The sequence below is a fragment of the Manduca sexta genome, chromosome 4 (assembly GCF_014839805.1).
Source record: "Manduca sexta isolate Smith_Timp_Sample1 chromosome 4, JHU_Msex_v1.0, whole genome shotgun sequence".
Lineage (NCBI taxonomy): Eukaryota > Metazoa > Arthropoda > Insecta > Lepidoptera > Sphingidae > Manduca > Manduca sexta.
Window position 1 is genome coordinate 3,072,190 of NC_051118.1, and position 16,710 is coordinate 3,088,899.

General features: G+C 41.7%; 1 protein-coding gene across 1 annotated transcript in view; it reads left to right on the forward strand.

The window, feature by feature from the left end:
• Positions 1-16,710, forward strand: part of LOC115445895 (low-density lipoprotein receptor-related protein 1) — a 39,566-nt gene that overhangs the window by 19,545 nt on the left and 3,311 nt on the right. The window contains exons 18-32 of the mRNA XM_037442885.1: positions 561-713; positions 1,035-1,367; positions 2,121-2,295; positions 3,547-3,632; positions 4,656-4,792; positions 5,583-5,656; positions 6,297-6,478; positions 7,410-7,565; positions 10,215-10,416; positions 10,764-10,919; positions 11,498-11,600; positions 12,239-12,367; positions 12,609-12,835; positions 13,213-13,546; positions 14,279-14,445. Coding sequence (XP_037298782.1) covers positions 561-713; positions 1,035-1,367; positions 2,121-2,295; positions 3,547-3,632; positions 4,656-4,792; positions 5,583-5,656; positions 6,297-6,478; positions 7,410-7,565; positions 10,215-10,416; positions 10,764-10,919; positions 11,498-11,600; positions 12,239-12,367; positions 12,609-12,835; positions 13,213-13,546; positions 14,279-14,445 — 2,614 coding nt within the window. The remainder of the gene's footprint in view (positions 1-560; positions 714-1,034; positions 1,368-2,120; positions 2,296-3,546; positions 3,633-4,655; positions 4,793-5,582; positions 5,657-6,296; positions 6,479-7,409; positions 7,566-10,214; positions 10,417-10,763; positions 10,920-11,497; positions 11,601-12,238; positions 12,368-12,608; positions 12,836-13,212; positions 13,547-14,278; positions 14,446-16,710) is intronic.

The window sequence follows — 16,710 nt, forward strand, 5'->3', positions numbered from 1 at the left end:
TTTTCCGGGTGAGTTATGTCCCAAACTAAGAAAAACATTTTCCTTAAAATAGATAATTTTGGTGGTTTTCATTTTTTAAGTAGTAGTAGATTCCCTCAACATTCTGAAGGTGAACTCCATGCAATTCTTGGGTCACGCATTTGCGTAACGCTTTATTTGCTGACTGTACACCATGTGATCACCTTTTTATTAAAATGTATTTTATACTATTCTACTGTTGGACATGAGTCTTCTTTACTACGGAGAGGGATTAGGCCTTAGTCCGTCACATTACTCTAGTCAGAACGGTAGACATAACATACTCTCAAAATTCTTATAGAGAACTTCTCAGATTGTTCACGACATTTCCTTCACAGTTAAAGCAAATGATAATTCACATAATTTTAGAAAATTCAGAGATTTGTCCCCTTGCGTTTTGAACCTGCGGACATTCTTCTTAGCAGTCCGTACCACATCTAACAAGTCCACCGCCACTTTGGTCATTTCATTAACTCTTTATATATATGCTTACAAAAAAAAATACCAATTGCGGTCTAGTATTACCAGGGACTCTTCACCAGGTTCTGGTCGCGAGACGTTCCGAGAACTGTTCACGACAGTCACGAGCCTCGCTATAACGGAGTTGTTCGCGTTTTGGACGGACAGACGGACGCCGCGACTGTTCTGGGCTGACGTTCACAACACACAGCATACTGTACGCAGGATCGAGCTGTGTGAGTTGACTCTTGGTTTTTGTTGCTTTGAATGACGAGACGAGCTTGCCGTTCGTCTGATGGTTAGCGATACGGTAATAAATAGTAGAAACACCATCCAACGCCTTGAATTATAAAGTATTGTTTGGAATACCAATATGTGGAATATCCACTGCGCACGATACCCACTAAACGCCATACGTATACTACATTATACCTATAATATAGTATGAAATAATATGACATAGTTTCGAGACTTAAGGAATTCATCAGTTTAAGCTATCTTATGTAAACTAATTTTTTTTTATAAGAAGTCTTCTAAATCTATTCTTAATTTTCTAGCAATATTCCCCAACGATACCCAGCTCTTGATCCAGGCGACCTCCCCACCCCCAGACCCTAAAAACCCGTTACTAAACCACCCTTGTAAAACCGAACATCCCTGCTCCCACATCTGCATCCAGACAGCCTACAGCATCTCCCAAACTCCCCACTACGGCTTCAAGTGCCTCTGCCCCCCTGGGTTGCTGTTGATGGATAACAAGTGTTTGGATCTGGTACACTGTGGTGGTGATCAGCTGTATTGCCATAAGAGTAACCACTGCTTCCATAAGAGTGGGAAGTGTGATGGCAAGCTTGATTGTCGACATGGTGAAGATGAAGAAGGTTGTGATGGTGAGCCTTATGTGTTTTATGATAAGAGTTATTATTGATTATCTGCTACAGTATATTTGACGCGATGGTACAAATTGTATTAAACATTGACCCTTATGTATTTAATATTAAGACTGATTGTTGATTATTTGTTACAGAATATTTGACCTGATGGTACAAATTGTTCTGAACACCGAACCTTATAAACTACTAATACGTAAATGCGTTCCTCGTTCAATATTTTTCTTCGACTTTTACAGACGCATAAACATAACCCAAGTAACTTTGCTGTGCCAAAGCTAATAGTCAGAAGAACGTAGTAATGCTTGATACATGAATAGGTCTTACATACGATGAGAGCCGCAGCAGAATAACCACATAAGAGAATAATTATTTTATAATCAGGCAGGCAGTTGAGACAACTGATAATGCTCGTATCTCGCTATCACTACTAGTTTTCATTTGCAGCTAAGTATTTGTCCAGTCGTTCAATCGAATTAATAAGCACTCTAAAACGACTAAAGAGCAAGGACTCTTCAAACGTCCCATTCAGCTTCATCAGCCGCAGGATGTCCTGCCGCAAAGATTTCCGACTCTAAAGAACAAGGACTCCTCAAACATCCCATTCAGCATCATTATCAGTTGCAGGATATCCAGGATATAGGATATAGGACTGCCTTCCCCAAAGATTTCCAGATCGACATATTGGAAATGGCTCGCATCCAACGACCTCCTGCTACTTTAATATTCAGCTTATAAATATACTATTTCCAGTTCTATTACAACCCGAAGTTCCGGGCAACTGCAGTGCGATGCAGTTCCAGTGCAGTTCGAGCTCGCTGTGCATCGACCGGTCGCAGCTGTGCGACGGGCAGTGGGACTGCGCCGACGGGCTCGACGAGTCGCCCGCACACTGCGACACGCTCATCTGCCTCGACACAGAGTTCATGTGAGTAGGGGTTGGATAGATATATTGCAATACAGGCACTCAGAGTTGAAAACTTTTCTTATTACTCCATGAAGCATCGGAATGTTTGCCGGCAAACATGACAGCTACATGACATTACGCGTGTCACGGATAAATAACCTTATTATGTAGTATATAAGGTTATATTCCCGTGACACACGTAAATGTCAATGTAGCTGTCATGTTTGCCGGCAAACATTCCGATGCTTAAAGTGTTTTTTTTTATAAAAATATGAAAATCACTTTGATCAAACTTTGTAGTCTGCGATGTTATTTTAGTACTTGAATTAAAATGCTCGTAACCCTTCGATGTAGGGACGGTGAAGGGGTCACACAATTTCCTTCTAAACTTGAGGTTCACACAAGTGTAGGAGTTTGCTTGTTTATTGATTATTTTCACACATATATTACGCTTTTATTACGTTGTTTCGATTTACGTCGTATCGAGTTACGTCGAACAATGTTTTGCACTATTCCTCAAGAATACGTCAATTGTTTCGATTTCTGGCATAGGAGAATTCATTTGTCGCTTATTAAAGTTACACACATATACCAAATATAGTATCAGAAAACCTGATACTGCATCAAAGAGCTGAATGAGGGTTTTACTGTGCCAACAACTATTACTGTGTTATATTTCTTTTTATATATTTTTTTCTCTTATATTGTCACAATAATATTTTTTTGTTTTAAAATGGCAGTGTTTTGGTTTCAACCCATAAGGTGCATAAAGTTGGAAGATATCACTGGTCTGCCCCTTTGGTTTACAGCTTGGTTGAACCGTTTGGAAATGGCTGTGTGACTATTTTTTCTTGTAATTGCTTGGAGTTCATCGGCGATAATATATGGCCCCAATGAAGAACATCGTAATGTTATCAATTATAATTCGTTTGTTAAATCTGGGTCAATAGGGCAAGAGGGTATCAGAAACGACTTTTTTTATTTAACTATGTTCTACAATAAAGTAAATTGATCTAAAATAGACTTCTTTTAATGAATATCAAACTAAGATCACAAACTTTCTTTATCTTATAAAAACTGGTCTAAATTTTGTTCCTTTTCAAACATCCCCCCTTTCCCGCCGAGAACTTTTCACCCCGTTTCACTGATTTATCTAGTCTATCTGATAAAAAAAATATCTTAATTTTGTTCCTTTTCACCCCCTCGAGTCCTTTTCACCCCGTTTCACCGATTTACCGTGCAATCGAAAACGTAATTGTCCTTGTTTGGTAGGTGTGCGTCTGGTTCGTGCATCCTGCAAACATGGAAATGCGATGGGGATCAAGACTGCAATGATGCGTCTGACGAAGTCGATTGTCGTAAGTTTGTTTTCATATGATACTGTATTTGATGTTTTTTACTCTATATATTATAAAGCAAAGTCACCTTTCCTGTATGTTATAAATTTTCTCAAAATCTACTGAATTGATTTTTATGAAATTAGGTATGGAGATAGTTTAAGACACTGGGAAGATTATAGGCTTTTATCCTGGTAAAATATATGGCGGAACTTTTATCCTGGAAATCTCATTTACGTGAGCGAAGCCGCGAGCAAAAGTTAGTTGATTGATAACGAGTATGCCGCTTTGTTAAGCAATACGACGGCCCTGAAACAGTAGTAACACCGAACTTTGGAGTACATCAATGCTTCCATGCATAAGTGGTCTTAGGGGGATAGCGAACAGGATAACCGCCAAGGTTCTCGCGCGGTGCCTTGGAGTACCTTTTTTATGATCTGCTTAGACCACAGGATTTTTTCAATGTTGTGTTCTATGTATATTTTTTTAAATACATATACTTCGAATTTACTTTGACTGATTAAATTGACATTTTGAAGGAAGTAGCAGGATTCCAGCAAAAGTCGTTACAATTCTGTAACTGCCACATCATTAATTAACTAACTTTAAAGTTTAGTTTGGGCTAGCAAGTTATCGCAGGAATTTACTGCGCAAGAACTCGCATATACTACTGGACATAATAATACTTAACATCTCATGTCTCAGGATGGCGAGCGCAGTGGCAAACCAAACAATACTTTGTAATGCAACGTGTTGATAGTGTTACTATTGTTTATGGGCGGTCGTATCGTTTACCATCAGGCGAACAGTAAGCTCGTCTCGTCATTCAAAGTAATAAAATATACGTATATGTATTAGCAACAATATTTCAATAATTCTACACACATACGAGTCGCCGCAAGTCCTTGAAGTTGCAATATCTTCAGAAGCCAGCTTGGTATAATTATTTACATGTTAAAAATGACTTAGGGATGTTTACTTTTAAATTTCTTGCTGAAGTGAACTTCTACAAGATTTCTGGGTAATACAAAACTGGCTTTCCAGAAAACATAACCTGCGCTCCTGGATTCTACCAGTGCAAGAATAGGGAGTGCATTGAGCTGAAGAAGCGCTGCGATGGGAACGCAGATTGCTTTGATTACTCCGATGAGGATCAGTGCGATGAACCGTTCTACATCAAGGTATGAAATATACTAATATATAAAGCTAAAGAGTTAACTCTACTACCAAATTACTTCGAATCCATCACCGTTCTGTAGCTTACCTAGTGGTAGCATCGATTCTCCGTATTTTTTTAAGATAGCAGTGGAACTTTATCCTCGCAGATAGTTATAAAGGTATGGCAAAATCCTAAGTTCTTACAAATTCCATGTCTGAACTATTGTAGTAACCGATCGGATCCGTAACACTTCGTAGTATCAAAACGTGCGATCCGTCATCCGATTTCGCTCTTCGAAGTAGACCCCCTGATTGGTAAAATACAATTCGTGTGGCGTAAAGCGCTGACAGCGCTGTTACTCCGGTCAAATTAACATTTAAGTTAGGAAAAATTCGCATAGGGCTAAAAATGGAAAGGATTTTTTTACCTTTGACCTTGAATAAAATCTTTTGCACAAATAGGATCGATGGGGACTTTGACATTTTATTGATAATGACGTATTTAACGTCTGTATTTTCAGCTCTATGCCAATTTTTCCTAAATCACATAACAGGTTTTTATGTCTATTTTGACTGGACTATGTGCAAAGTGTTTTGGGTTTCTTATTTTAATAATAAACAAAACCTTTTGAAAGCTTTAATTTTATTCAACACGACACGTCTACATAGTTTTAAGGAGGTCAAAAAGAGAAAGAGCAAAGGCACCAATAACATAGACAAAGAATAGGGATGTCTGTAAATTTATATTGCCTTCAACACAATGTAGGTTGCTTTAACCGTACTCTTAAGCTTTCGTTTATTCCGCTTGGGCAGACCACGCCTCGCTGCGCTGATTGGGAGTACACTTGCGAGCTGAACACCAGCATATGCTTACCGCATACCGCCCGGTTTGGAACCATCCTCTGTTTTTGTGGTGTCTTCATTCGTTATTTGGTGACGGGATCATTGTGGTGTTGGATGTTTTCCATGATAAATTAAACAGCTTTCTTATTGGGATTGTTTTTAAGGAATTCGTTGGTGCATGGTCTAATGTTATTCAATTAAAGATATGACGTGTAATTTTTAAATAACAGACACAGTAGCGTTATTATCACACACTTCATCACGCATTTATCCCCGAAAGGGTATGCAGAGCTGCACCCAGGGCAACCACTTTTCGCCAAGTATGTTCCGTCCCATTACTTGATGAGGGGCGAGTCTATCGCTATATCGGGCATAAATTCCAGACTATATACTGAGCAGAAAACCCAAATGTCACTTTGATTGACCCGGGATTCGAACCCAAGACCTCAAAGCGCTGTTGCACTACGCATAAAGTACAACGACGCCACCGAGGCAACGTCATTATCACTGCCTATTATTTTGGAAGGAAATCGAAAAACATCGCAACACATTTTACATCACTTATGTTAATAAGCATGCATTGTTTTAAACAGATCACTAAACTTGGTGCTACTGCTTGGGTTTTAATTGCTGGAAATATCAAACTGTTCTTAAAATCCAAATGACGTCATTGGTGTCTCCTAGCTGTAACATGAAGATCGACTGCCCCGGCGGCACTGACGAGAGCGGTTGTGAGTTCCGATGTGCTCCTCACGGACTGTTCGCCTGCAAGCAGCAACTGCAGTGCCTGCCCACCAAGAAGGTGTGCGACAACAAGAAGGATTGTGTTGACGGGTCTGACGAGACGCCTGACGCATGCGCTACAGGTTTGTATTAATATTTACTTTTGTAACACATTTGTATTCTCTATGTGTTACACAGGCCACCCACTCTCCACTCTCGTCAGTAGGCTCTCGTGTATTGACGCGGTGCGTTCGAGTATATATTATGTTTAGTGCAATGTTAAATATAATAATATATTGATATTTCATAATAATGTGTATATAAGTATAATTACATCACAAACACTACATATAGTAAAAGGCATGAAGATCTTGACTCAAGGGTGAAATGAAATAAGAAAATGCCTATTCCCATCATAATGAAGATGGAGATTTGGAACTGTTACCTTGCTTCGTCTATGATAATTTCGATGTTTCGTTCCCTTTTACCCCCTAAGTTTTCATCCTTTTCAACCCTCGATGCCACTTATTTATCCAAGTACAGCATATCTAAACCAAAATCACGTGGTCGGGGTCAGCTCCCGCGACGCCGATGGTGTGCAAGTGGTCGGGTCAGCTCCCGCGACGCCGATGGTGTGCAAGTGGTCGGGGTCAGCTCCCGCGAGGCCGATGGTGTGCAAGTGGTCGGGGTCAGCTCCCGCGACGCCGATGGTGTGCAAGTGGTCGGGGTCAGCTCCCGCGAGGCCGATGGTGTGCAAGTGGTCGGGGTCAGCTCCCGCGAGGCCGATGGTGTGCAAGTGGTCGGGGTCAGCTCCCGCGACGCCGATGGTGTGCAAGTGGTCGGGTCAGCTCCCGCGACGCCGATGGTGTGCAAGTGGTCGGGGTCAGCTCCCGCGAGGCCGATGGTGTGCAAGTGGTCGGGGTCAGCTCCCGCGACGCCGATGGTGTGCAAGTGGTCGGGTCAGCTCCCGCGACGCCGATGGTGTGCAAGTGGTCGGGGTCAGGTCCCACGACGATGATGATGCGCACGTGGTTGGCTCCGGCGGCATCTCACAATAAAACTTTGTTTTCGCAGTGAACAAGACCTCCCACCTGTACCCGTCGATGAAGCACACGTCGGAGGAGTGCCACGACGGATACCTCTGCGCCGACGGACAGTGCATCGAGTGGCGCGAGGTTTGCGACAACTCGCCCAACTGTTACGACGGCTCCGATGAAGGCGGACTCTGTTGTGAGCAGTATACATACATAACATCACGCATTTTATCCCCGAAGGGGTATGCAGAGGCGCAACTAGGGCACCCACTTTTCGCCAAGTATGTTCCGTCCCATGATGTGATAGGGGGCGAGCCTATCGCCATATCGGGCACAAATTCCAGACTCCGGGCTGATACTGAGCAGAAAAACCCAAAATATCACTTTGCCCGACCCGGGATTCGAACCCAGGACCTCAGAGCGCTGTTGTACCGGACATGCAATACAACTACGCCACCGAGGCAGTCAGTGAGTAGTTTAGATATATTATAAACAAATTTAACTGTATAATTAGTTCCGGAGATCAAGACCAAATGTTTGCTCCAAAAGTTACCAATTGGTAATAAGTCGCTGCAAGAGCATTGCCAGCCGACGGCCCAGGGGGCGGGGGCAAGTTGATGGAGAATAGTATGAATTGTAGGTGAAGCCGAAAGCACATGTGCCTCCCCCACTCCCCCTCTCCCGCTTCAACAATAACGTACAACGGAGCGTAATTGAGCGTACGGAATATTAGAAATGGAATTGGTGAATTCATAAAATTTTTAGAACCTCTAAGGGGCCGTTCAAGTATTACGTAACGCAATTTGGAGGGGAGGGGGGGCCTTGTTAAACGTTACGATGCGTTACAGGCGCGGGAGGGTTCTCGTACAAAATGTTATGTAACATTGGTGTTTTTATTTTAAAACAATAACAAAGGTATTTTAGCGATATTCCGGTATTTTGCGTAAAATAATTGTCACTTTAGAGTTACATAACTTTTGAAGGGGGGGTGGGGGCGTACAGGAAAACGTTACGGCGTGTTACATAGGAGGGTGGGGGGGTCAAAAACCTTAAAAAATTGCGTTACGTAATACTTGAACGGCCCCTAAGGGGGAGCAGCTGCCCCTCTCTGAACCCCCCCCCCCCCCCTTCTTAGCGAGGCCCTTGAGTCGCTGTCTTATTTGAAATGTCGTGTGAGTTAGTAGTAGTAGAGTCGTGTTGGGTTAATTCTAAATAATCGTAAAACAATTTGATGTAAGACTTACATTGTATTACTAGCTTCCGCCCGCAGCTTCGCCCGCGTGGATTTCGGACTTCAAAAATGGAGCCGGTCACGAACGTTTAAGAATGTTCGTTTTACGAAGCTACTCGCTAGGTGACTCGCTAGCCTCTAGGTGCCAAGCAAGCCGCCTGCCTGTGCGTTCGCGACCTTATATATATACAAAAATAATCCTTATAGCATGATTCAGTATTCACGCATGATGGCTTATTATTAGCGTATTTCATGTATAACCTTGGTGTTTCTATACCGATTTCTATGATTATTTTTTATGGAATATTTAATAATGTTAACTTTTTTAATTAGGGATGACTGAGAGTGTTATAAACGTAAGAGTAGACAAATATAATGAGAAAGCTTCGAACTGCTAATCTATCGGGAGTTACACGTGTGAGTCAACCATAAAAGATAGACATATGCTGTCGTGGGATATTTTTTACATAATTTTAAGGAGAACATTTCCGTCATACATAATTTCTGTGTAGCTTTAACCATTAAGGTTGCACACGCGACGGAAGCTTAAAAAATGGAGTAACTTCTCCCGTTTTCCCAACATTTCCCTTCACTGCTCTGCTCCTATTAATTGTAGCGTGATGAAAAGTATACTATAACCAGCACAGAAGTATGACAAATAATTGTACCAAGTTTCGTTAAAATCCGTCGAGTAGTTTTTGTTTCTATAACGGTTATACAGACAGACAGACAGACAGACAGACAGACAGACAGATAGACAGACAGACAGACAGACAAAAATTTTACTAATTGCATTTTTGGCATCAGTATCGATCCCTAATCACCCCCTGATAGTTATTTTGGAAATATATTTCATGTACAGAATTGACCTCTCTACAGATTTATTATAAGTATAGATAGATAGAATAGATATAGAATAGATATAGATTAGATGATTACCCACTACAATTGACTCTTAAAATGTGGCGGGGATGCAAAACAACAACTTGTACAATCTTAGAACTCTTTCATTATCAATCTTATTTCTTATTTACTACTACCTTAATTAATGTGAAAGTTATTGACATGAGATTGGCACACATAAAAATGTTTGAATAATTTATCAGCCTTCTATTATAATATGATATTATTATATTGTACAGCGTAGTACTTAGATAGAAACACGGTTTCACACGTATTCTTAGTCGGAATCACCAAGCAGTTTCAACTTAGCTATTAATTTAATATGTTTGCCTAAGTTTTATAATATTGTATAATGGTTGGACGCGAATGTGAGTCGTAACAATCAGCTGACGCGTGGGGTCAATGACCTCACCGTGAGCGGAGATCGAAGCACGCCGCGTCGTGCATCAATCGTTTAGAAAAATAGTATAATTATTGAACATTGATATTGTGCGTTTCCTCGACAGCCCAACAGTGTGACAGTATATAATACAGGGCTGATATTGTTAATATAGTTTCATCGGGTAAGGTCATTAATTCCCTTTCGGTAGCGATTCTCTTGACCCAGCATAGCATACTAGAAAGTAAACAGTGCGACATTAATTCCGGAAAGATTTATAACACGAGCTAGGCCGCGAGAAATGCTTAAATCCCAGTTATACAAACTTGTAGCGACGCTGTGCTCTCCGTCGCTGTGCTCGCACTCGTGCGCGCGCACGCCGCTCGGGCCGCGCTGTGTGTGCGCGCGCGGCTACCGGCCCGACGGCGCCGCCTGCCGCGACGTCGACGAGTGTCTGCAGCGCGCCTGCGCACACGCCTGCACCAACACGCCCGGCTCCTACCGCTGCTCCTGCCACCGCGGATACGCGCTCAGGTATCTACATGTCACTCCGCAGGACCCACGCTGCCGTTTGTCTATCCAGGGCGTGAAAGCACCGAGTCATAAAGCAGGACCCACGCTGCCGTTTGTCTACCCAGGTCAAGTCAAGTCATAAAGCACGAACAAACACACCAAATAATTATCATCAACGAGAGTCATAAGTAGGTACTGTTGAAAGTTATATGCTTACAAAAATAGAAAAATGTTTTCCGAAAAAGAAGCGCCGAAAATATTTTTTGCCCCGGGCGGGACTAAGAGACCGACCCTGGCTCAAAGCCCATGTCCAGCAATGGAATCTTATGGCTAAGGTGATGAATTGTTAAAATCAAATCTGGCCCTAGATCGGACGGGCGCTCCTGCAAAGCATACAAAGGCAACATGTCGATCCTGTACGTGTCCGGGAATACGGTGCGGTCCATCTCGGCGGACGGGAAGAGCGCCGTGGAGTACAGCGACCCTGCGATAGGAGCCATCACCGATGTAGACTTCAACGTCAGGTATTGTGAAGTAATAGAGATATCTACTGGTGGTGGGTCTCTCATATGTGAGAGTCCGCCTGGGTAGGTACCACCGCAATGTCTATTTCTACCGCCAAGCAGCAGTGTGTTGTCACTGTTGTGTTCCGGTTTCAAGGACATTATAGCCAGTGTAATTACTGGACATAATGAGACTTGACATCTCATGTCCCAGGATGGCGAGCGCAGTGGAATACCAAACAATAATTTGTAATACAAGGTGTTGGATACTTTTTCTGCTGTTCGTGGGCGGTCGTATCGCTTACCATCAAGCGAACGACAAGTATACCTCATGGTTGCCAATTCACATTGAAGCCTGTGAGGGCCTGCGATCATTTCCTGGCCTTGTCCCTTCCACCCATCCTAAAGAGGGTTTCCATCATCTCCCCATACTTCCTCCTTCAATTATTCCCTACCAACTCTCCTCCGGGACCCTGTGAGCACTAAGCCGGAGGATTCCAGTATCCCATTTGCAAGTTCCTCCTATACTGCAGGATCCCATATAAAAAAATGTCATTACTCTAAAATGGTATCAAAGTAAATTTTCTCATTAATTCAAGGCAGAACAAGCTGTACGTAAGCTCGGCGGAGTCCGGCAAGCTGATGGAAATGAACGGCACGCATAACGTGGTCACCGTCACCAATATTGGACATCCTACTAAGGTAAGGAAAGAAAAACATTTATTCGCACAATATACTGCGCACACAAACATTTTTAACAAAGTCTAAAAAAAACAAGTAAATAGAGGGTACGGGCAACATGCATCCTATGGTAGTGAGGATAAGGTTCCATTTCAGTACTAAATTCTGGGCGGGAAGTGCCTGGCGCTGGTTTTCAACTGAAACTTTCACTTGTAACGGGCATGAGCTTCGGAAGGCCAGCCTTAGCATAAATGGTCTAAGTAATAGGATTTTTTTATTTGGGTACGGTAAAGTGATCCCACTGCATCTGATGGTATATGGAGAGGAGTCCAATAGAATGTCAACTGACGAGAGATGATTACCCTTCGGCAGTCGACACAATTATGCCGGTCTAATGGAAACGGATATACACCAGCTGATCCCGGAAAGTGATACACTTACTTGAGACACTACGGCGGATTTTAGCACCTTGTGTACGGTGGTCGCTATCCTTATATAAAATATGTCCTACCTATAAATAAGAAAATTCTCAGACAAAGATGACGTTAAGCAAGTCATTGAAACTAACTCAACGACCCCACTCCACTTACCATCAGGTGCAGTGGGGTAAATTTACCATGGCGTATAAAAAAGAACATAATTTATATTGTTTGTTCCAGGTGGCCGTAGACTGGGTGACCGGCAACCTCTACTTTGCCGACAACACACCCTCAGCGAGCTACATACGCGTCTGTAACATCGGGAAGAAGAGATGTGCTAGATTGCAGAAATTGCCGGCTAATTCCAAGGTATGTGTATTCAATCTTTGTTTTTGCGAACGAAAAACTTATTAATCTTGATTCTAATGTAAGCAATATAGCCATTGACGTTTTTTTTCATTTTACACTGAGGGATATTAATTATTTCACTGATAGGCAACTACACTAACCAGAATAATAAGAGCCCTAATATATTATGAATAGATTCTTCACTTTTAAAAAAATATACCGCAAGCAAAATCTAGTTTGAAGAACCTACTTCCTATTTCAGGTATCATCCCTAATCGTGGAGCCAGCATCCCGCCGCATGTTCTACTGCGTACACCACGCAATGGAGTCCGTGGTATGGTCAGCATCCCTCAGCGGGAGGCATCTGATGGACCTCGCACCCTCCCACAACTGCACTGGTCTCGCCGCCGACTCATTCACCAGAAGGCTGTATGTAGCGGAGACGGGGCCTCCGCATATCATCACCATGGATTTTGATGGAGGGAGTCAGTGAGTATTATGATCTATTTGGTGATAGAACTTTAGAAGCATCTAGAAAGAGCACTGTCTGGAGTCTAGTATGGTCAGCAGGAGAAATTTATTGGATCTCAGATGTCAAATGAGCAGCTAAAAACTAAAAACTTAAACAAATCCACTGTACAACATGTTTCAAAAATTATCGTAATCGCATCCGACCCCGCTTTGAAGTGGAGAAACTATGTGTAAGTATCAAAACTCAAGGATGCATAGAATTTTTTAAGCTAATATCGTATAGACTTCAACATGAAAGGATCCCCGATTAAAAGCTAATTTGACAGATGAGTTGATCCACCTATTTCTCAGAAGACTATTCCTATTCACCCCACTTAACACTATTCCTTTTCCAGCAAAAAGATCCTCGCCGAACACCCGCAGCTGCAAGCGCCTCACGGACTCGCCATCTTCGAAGACTACATTTACTACATCGTCGCGAACTCTTACCGGCTGAGCCGCTGCGTCCTCTATGGGCCGAAGCACTGCGAGATCTACATCTACCGAGCCTTCGACCCCAACACGTTCGTCATCAGACACGAAGCTGTGCAGAGGGACGACATCAGTAATGATTGTGAGGGTGTGGAGTGCTCGAACCTCTGCGTGTTAGACGAGCACGGCCCGGTCTGCGTGTGTGATGATGGGAGTATCGTTAAAGATGGGGTTTGTGTGCTGATGAAGAAGAGTGAGGTTAGTTTGATTCTAATTATAATAGGAATGCAGGGGGGAAATTCGATTTTAAATTGATTTATTCTAAGATTAGGATGGGCTCTATAACATGTGATGGGAAAGCACAGAATAAACTTTCTGAAATGTGGGGTGCACTAGTTGTATTTTTGATTATCCTTTCTTTTTTATATGATCAATGCAAACTCTACTGATAAGTGTCACACACACACATGCCTTTTATCCCAGGAGTAGACAGTGGCGCGACTAGTGCACCCATTTTCTGCCTTGTTTATTCCGCCCCATGATGTGATAGGAGGCGAGCCTATCGCCATGTCGGGCACAAATCCTCTGGCTTAATACTGAGTAAAAAAAACAATAACTCTGCTCGGGACGAGCATCTAATCCAAGACCTCACTGCAGTGGTGCGGTAACGCCCCAGAGCCGGTGTAGGTGTACGTACAGGTGTCAGCCCCGGATCTAGAGAAGGGCAAGCCGGAGCTCATGCTCCGAGCGGCGAATTCAGAGGGCGGCAAATTCAAACTTAGCAGATGAATACCCAACTCATCATTAACGCAACTAGTGAGACGTCCAGTACAATAAACAAATAAATTATTTTCCGCGCGCGAAATAATGATAATGACAAAGGTAAACAAAAAGAGGGGGGGGGGGGGGCGAGGGCAGTTCTCAGATTTTGCCCGGCCTCGAAAAAATTCAAGATCCGGGGTTGACAGATGTATTGTTGGTTGTGGCCAGCTGCCGCTGTTCGACGGCTGGTCGCGGCAGGACTACGTGCGCGCGCACACGGCGAGCTTCACCGTCGTCGTCACCGTGCTCGTGCTGTTCGCCGTCTACGTCTGTCTCTTCGTCTACTACCACTTCGTGTACAAGCCCAGGAGGAGCCGGGCCGCGGCGTACGCTGAGTGAGTCAATCACCACATGCCTATTTACTTGGTTCTTTCCTAGCCGAATTTTGGCCATAGCGGCCAATATCAATGGAGATCAGCTAGGTGCGCAGGAGATGTTATAGTGCACAAGTGTATGCGCAAAACACAGATGCACTTTCAAGTCCTTCAGTCTCATAGTCCGGTGAGACGGTGATCCGACAGAGGGAAGGGTGAATATTTGACATGTGCATATTACGCGGCTCTAAGCAAATAACTACCTAGACAAATATTATTAAATGTTTTTTTTTATTTTTCCTAAAGCTTGGTTCCTGGTCTATATGTGCATGTGGAAAACATATCCGTATTGTAATAAATAGAAAAGCTATCCTCAAAAACATGCCTTAAATCTAATTACCATCCGTGTCACAATTTCCAAATTTTAACAATAAATGTGCGAAAAGTAGTAAAAACCTTTTGAAGATCGTATTTTTTTTAAACTATTCAGATAATAGAATACATACTCTACAAGCTACCCAAATTACAAACTATAAAGAACACTTTAATATTATTTTTAACCACTTCGAATTTTGTCCCAACACATTGTTCTACCTACCATTTGTTAAAATAGTCATAGTGTTAAAACTTAAACGGAACGTGTCGGTGCCTGTTTGGTTTATTCTGCGGCTAGAGCTGAGTTTCCTCTCGCGACTCAAGCAGATTACACATCAAGATTTGATTATACGGCAGCTGCAGCTCGTATTTATCGTCGAAAAAAAGCGTTTGTCACAATTTTTTCTCATTTCCGTTTGAGCTTGCTGTGGTAAGTCTGTGTTGCTTATTTACAATTTGGATTAACTATAATTATCGTCATAAAAAACTGTCCCGTTTTATGGTTTCTTAAATTATAATGTAGTATAAAGAATGTTTTATAAAATAAAATGTAGCAAAAACTACTTACCGTCGTTATAATTACCGTGTTTACCGTTTGAATTTTGGTAAACGGTAATTGGCAATAACAAATTGTAATTAGTATTGCGTAAAGTTGAAGTAAACAAAAATGTATTATTATCGTATTTTATACTTTGTTTATATAAACTTATGACAATAAACGTTATTTGATCCCTAAAAAGTAAATAATAGTATAAAGAGTTATGCAATTAATGGTTTAATAAATTCTTATATTAGGAGAGTTCACTAATAGTTTTTTTTTTTATTTTATTAGCTTTGAATGAAGAGACGAGCTCTCCATTCGCCTGATGGTAAGCGATACGACAGCCTATAAACAGCAGAAACACCATCCAACACCTTGAATTACAAAGTATAGTTTGGTATTCCACTGCGCTCGCTATCCTGAGACAAGAGATGTTAAGTCTTAGTATGTCCAGCAGTTACACTGGCTACAATGTCCTTCAAACCGAAAAACAACATCGACTACACACTGCTGCTTGGCGGCAGAAATAGACATTGCCGTGGTACCTAACCAGGCGGACTCTCACATATGAGAGACCTACCACCAGTCAATAGAAGTTTTAGATAAAATGAAGGTAGCTCTCTTGAGTGTCTATTTCTGCTGCCAGGAAACAGTGTGCATGCACTGTTGTGTGTCAGTTCGAAGAAAATTGTAAACAATGTTATTACAGGGCATCTTGAGACTTAATGCCTTATGATTTCTCAGGATGACAACCGCAGTGAAGTATCACACAGTACGTTGTAATTTAAAAATTCAGGTAGACTTCCTACTGTTTATGGGTGATCGTATCGCTTACCATCTCACTGTTTTTGAATTTAAAGATGCCTGGGAATAAAAAAATCTAATCAAGAAGTATAAGCAAAAGCCTTGAGAATTGTCCTTAGAAGTAGATACACAAAAATTAAAGCTGATCCTATTATTATACGCCCAGGAAAAACAGAAAGAAAAATAACGATAAAAAAAACGAAGAGCACAGAAAAAAATATGATCAGCTTAAGAATTAACACCAAGAGCTAGAAGACTGCAAAGAAAGAAATGTTGAAAAGATTTTACATCTATCGGAATTGTTATATGAAAACTAAAATCAACTAAAAATAATATTTTGAACAAGGCGCATGTAAATGTATTTCTTAATTAAGGTTATGAGATAAACTGATAAATTATAACATAGGAAGTTAAAAGATATTTAAACTTGAATTAGAATCAGATTCATAATATTTTTGAACAACAGGACATCCAGGGTCTTCTGACAGATCGTCTAGCACAAGAGTTTCACTAACCCAACTCATCAATAATAGTTTCTTTATTCATAGTATTAGTAGATTCATTTT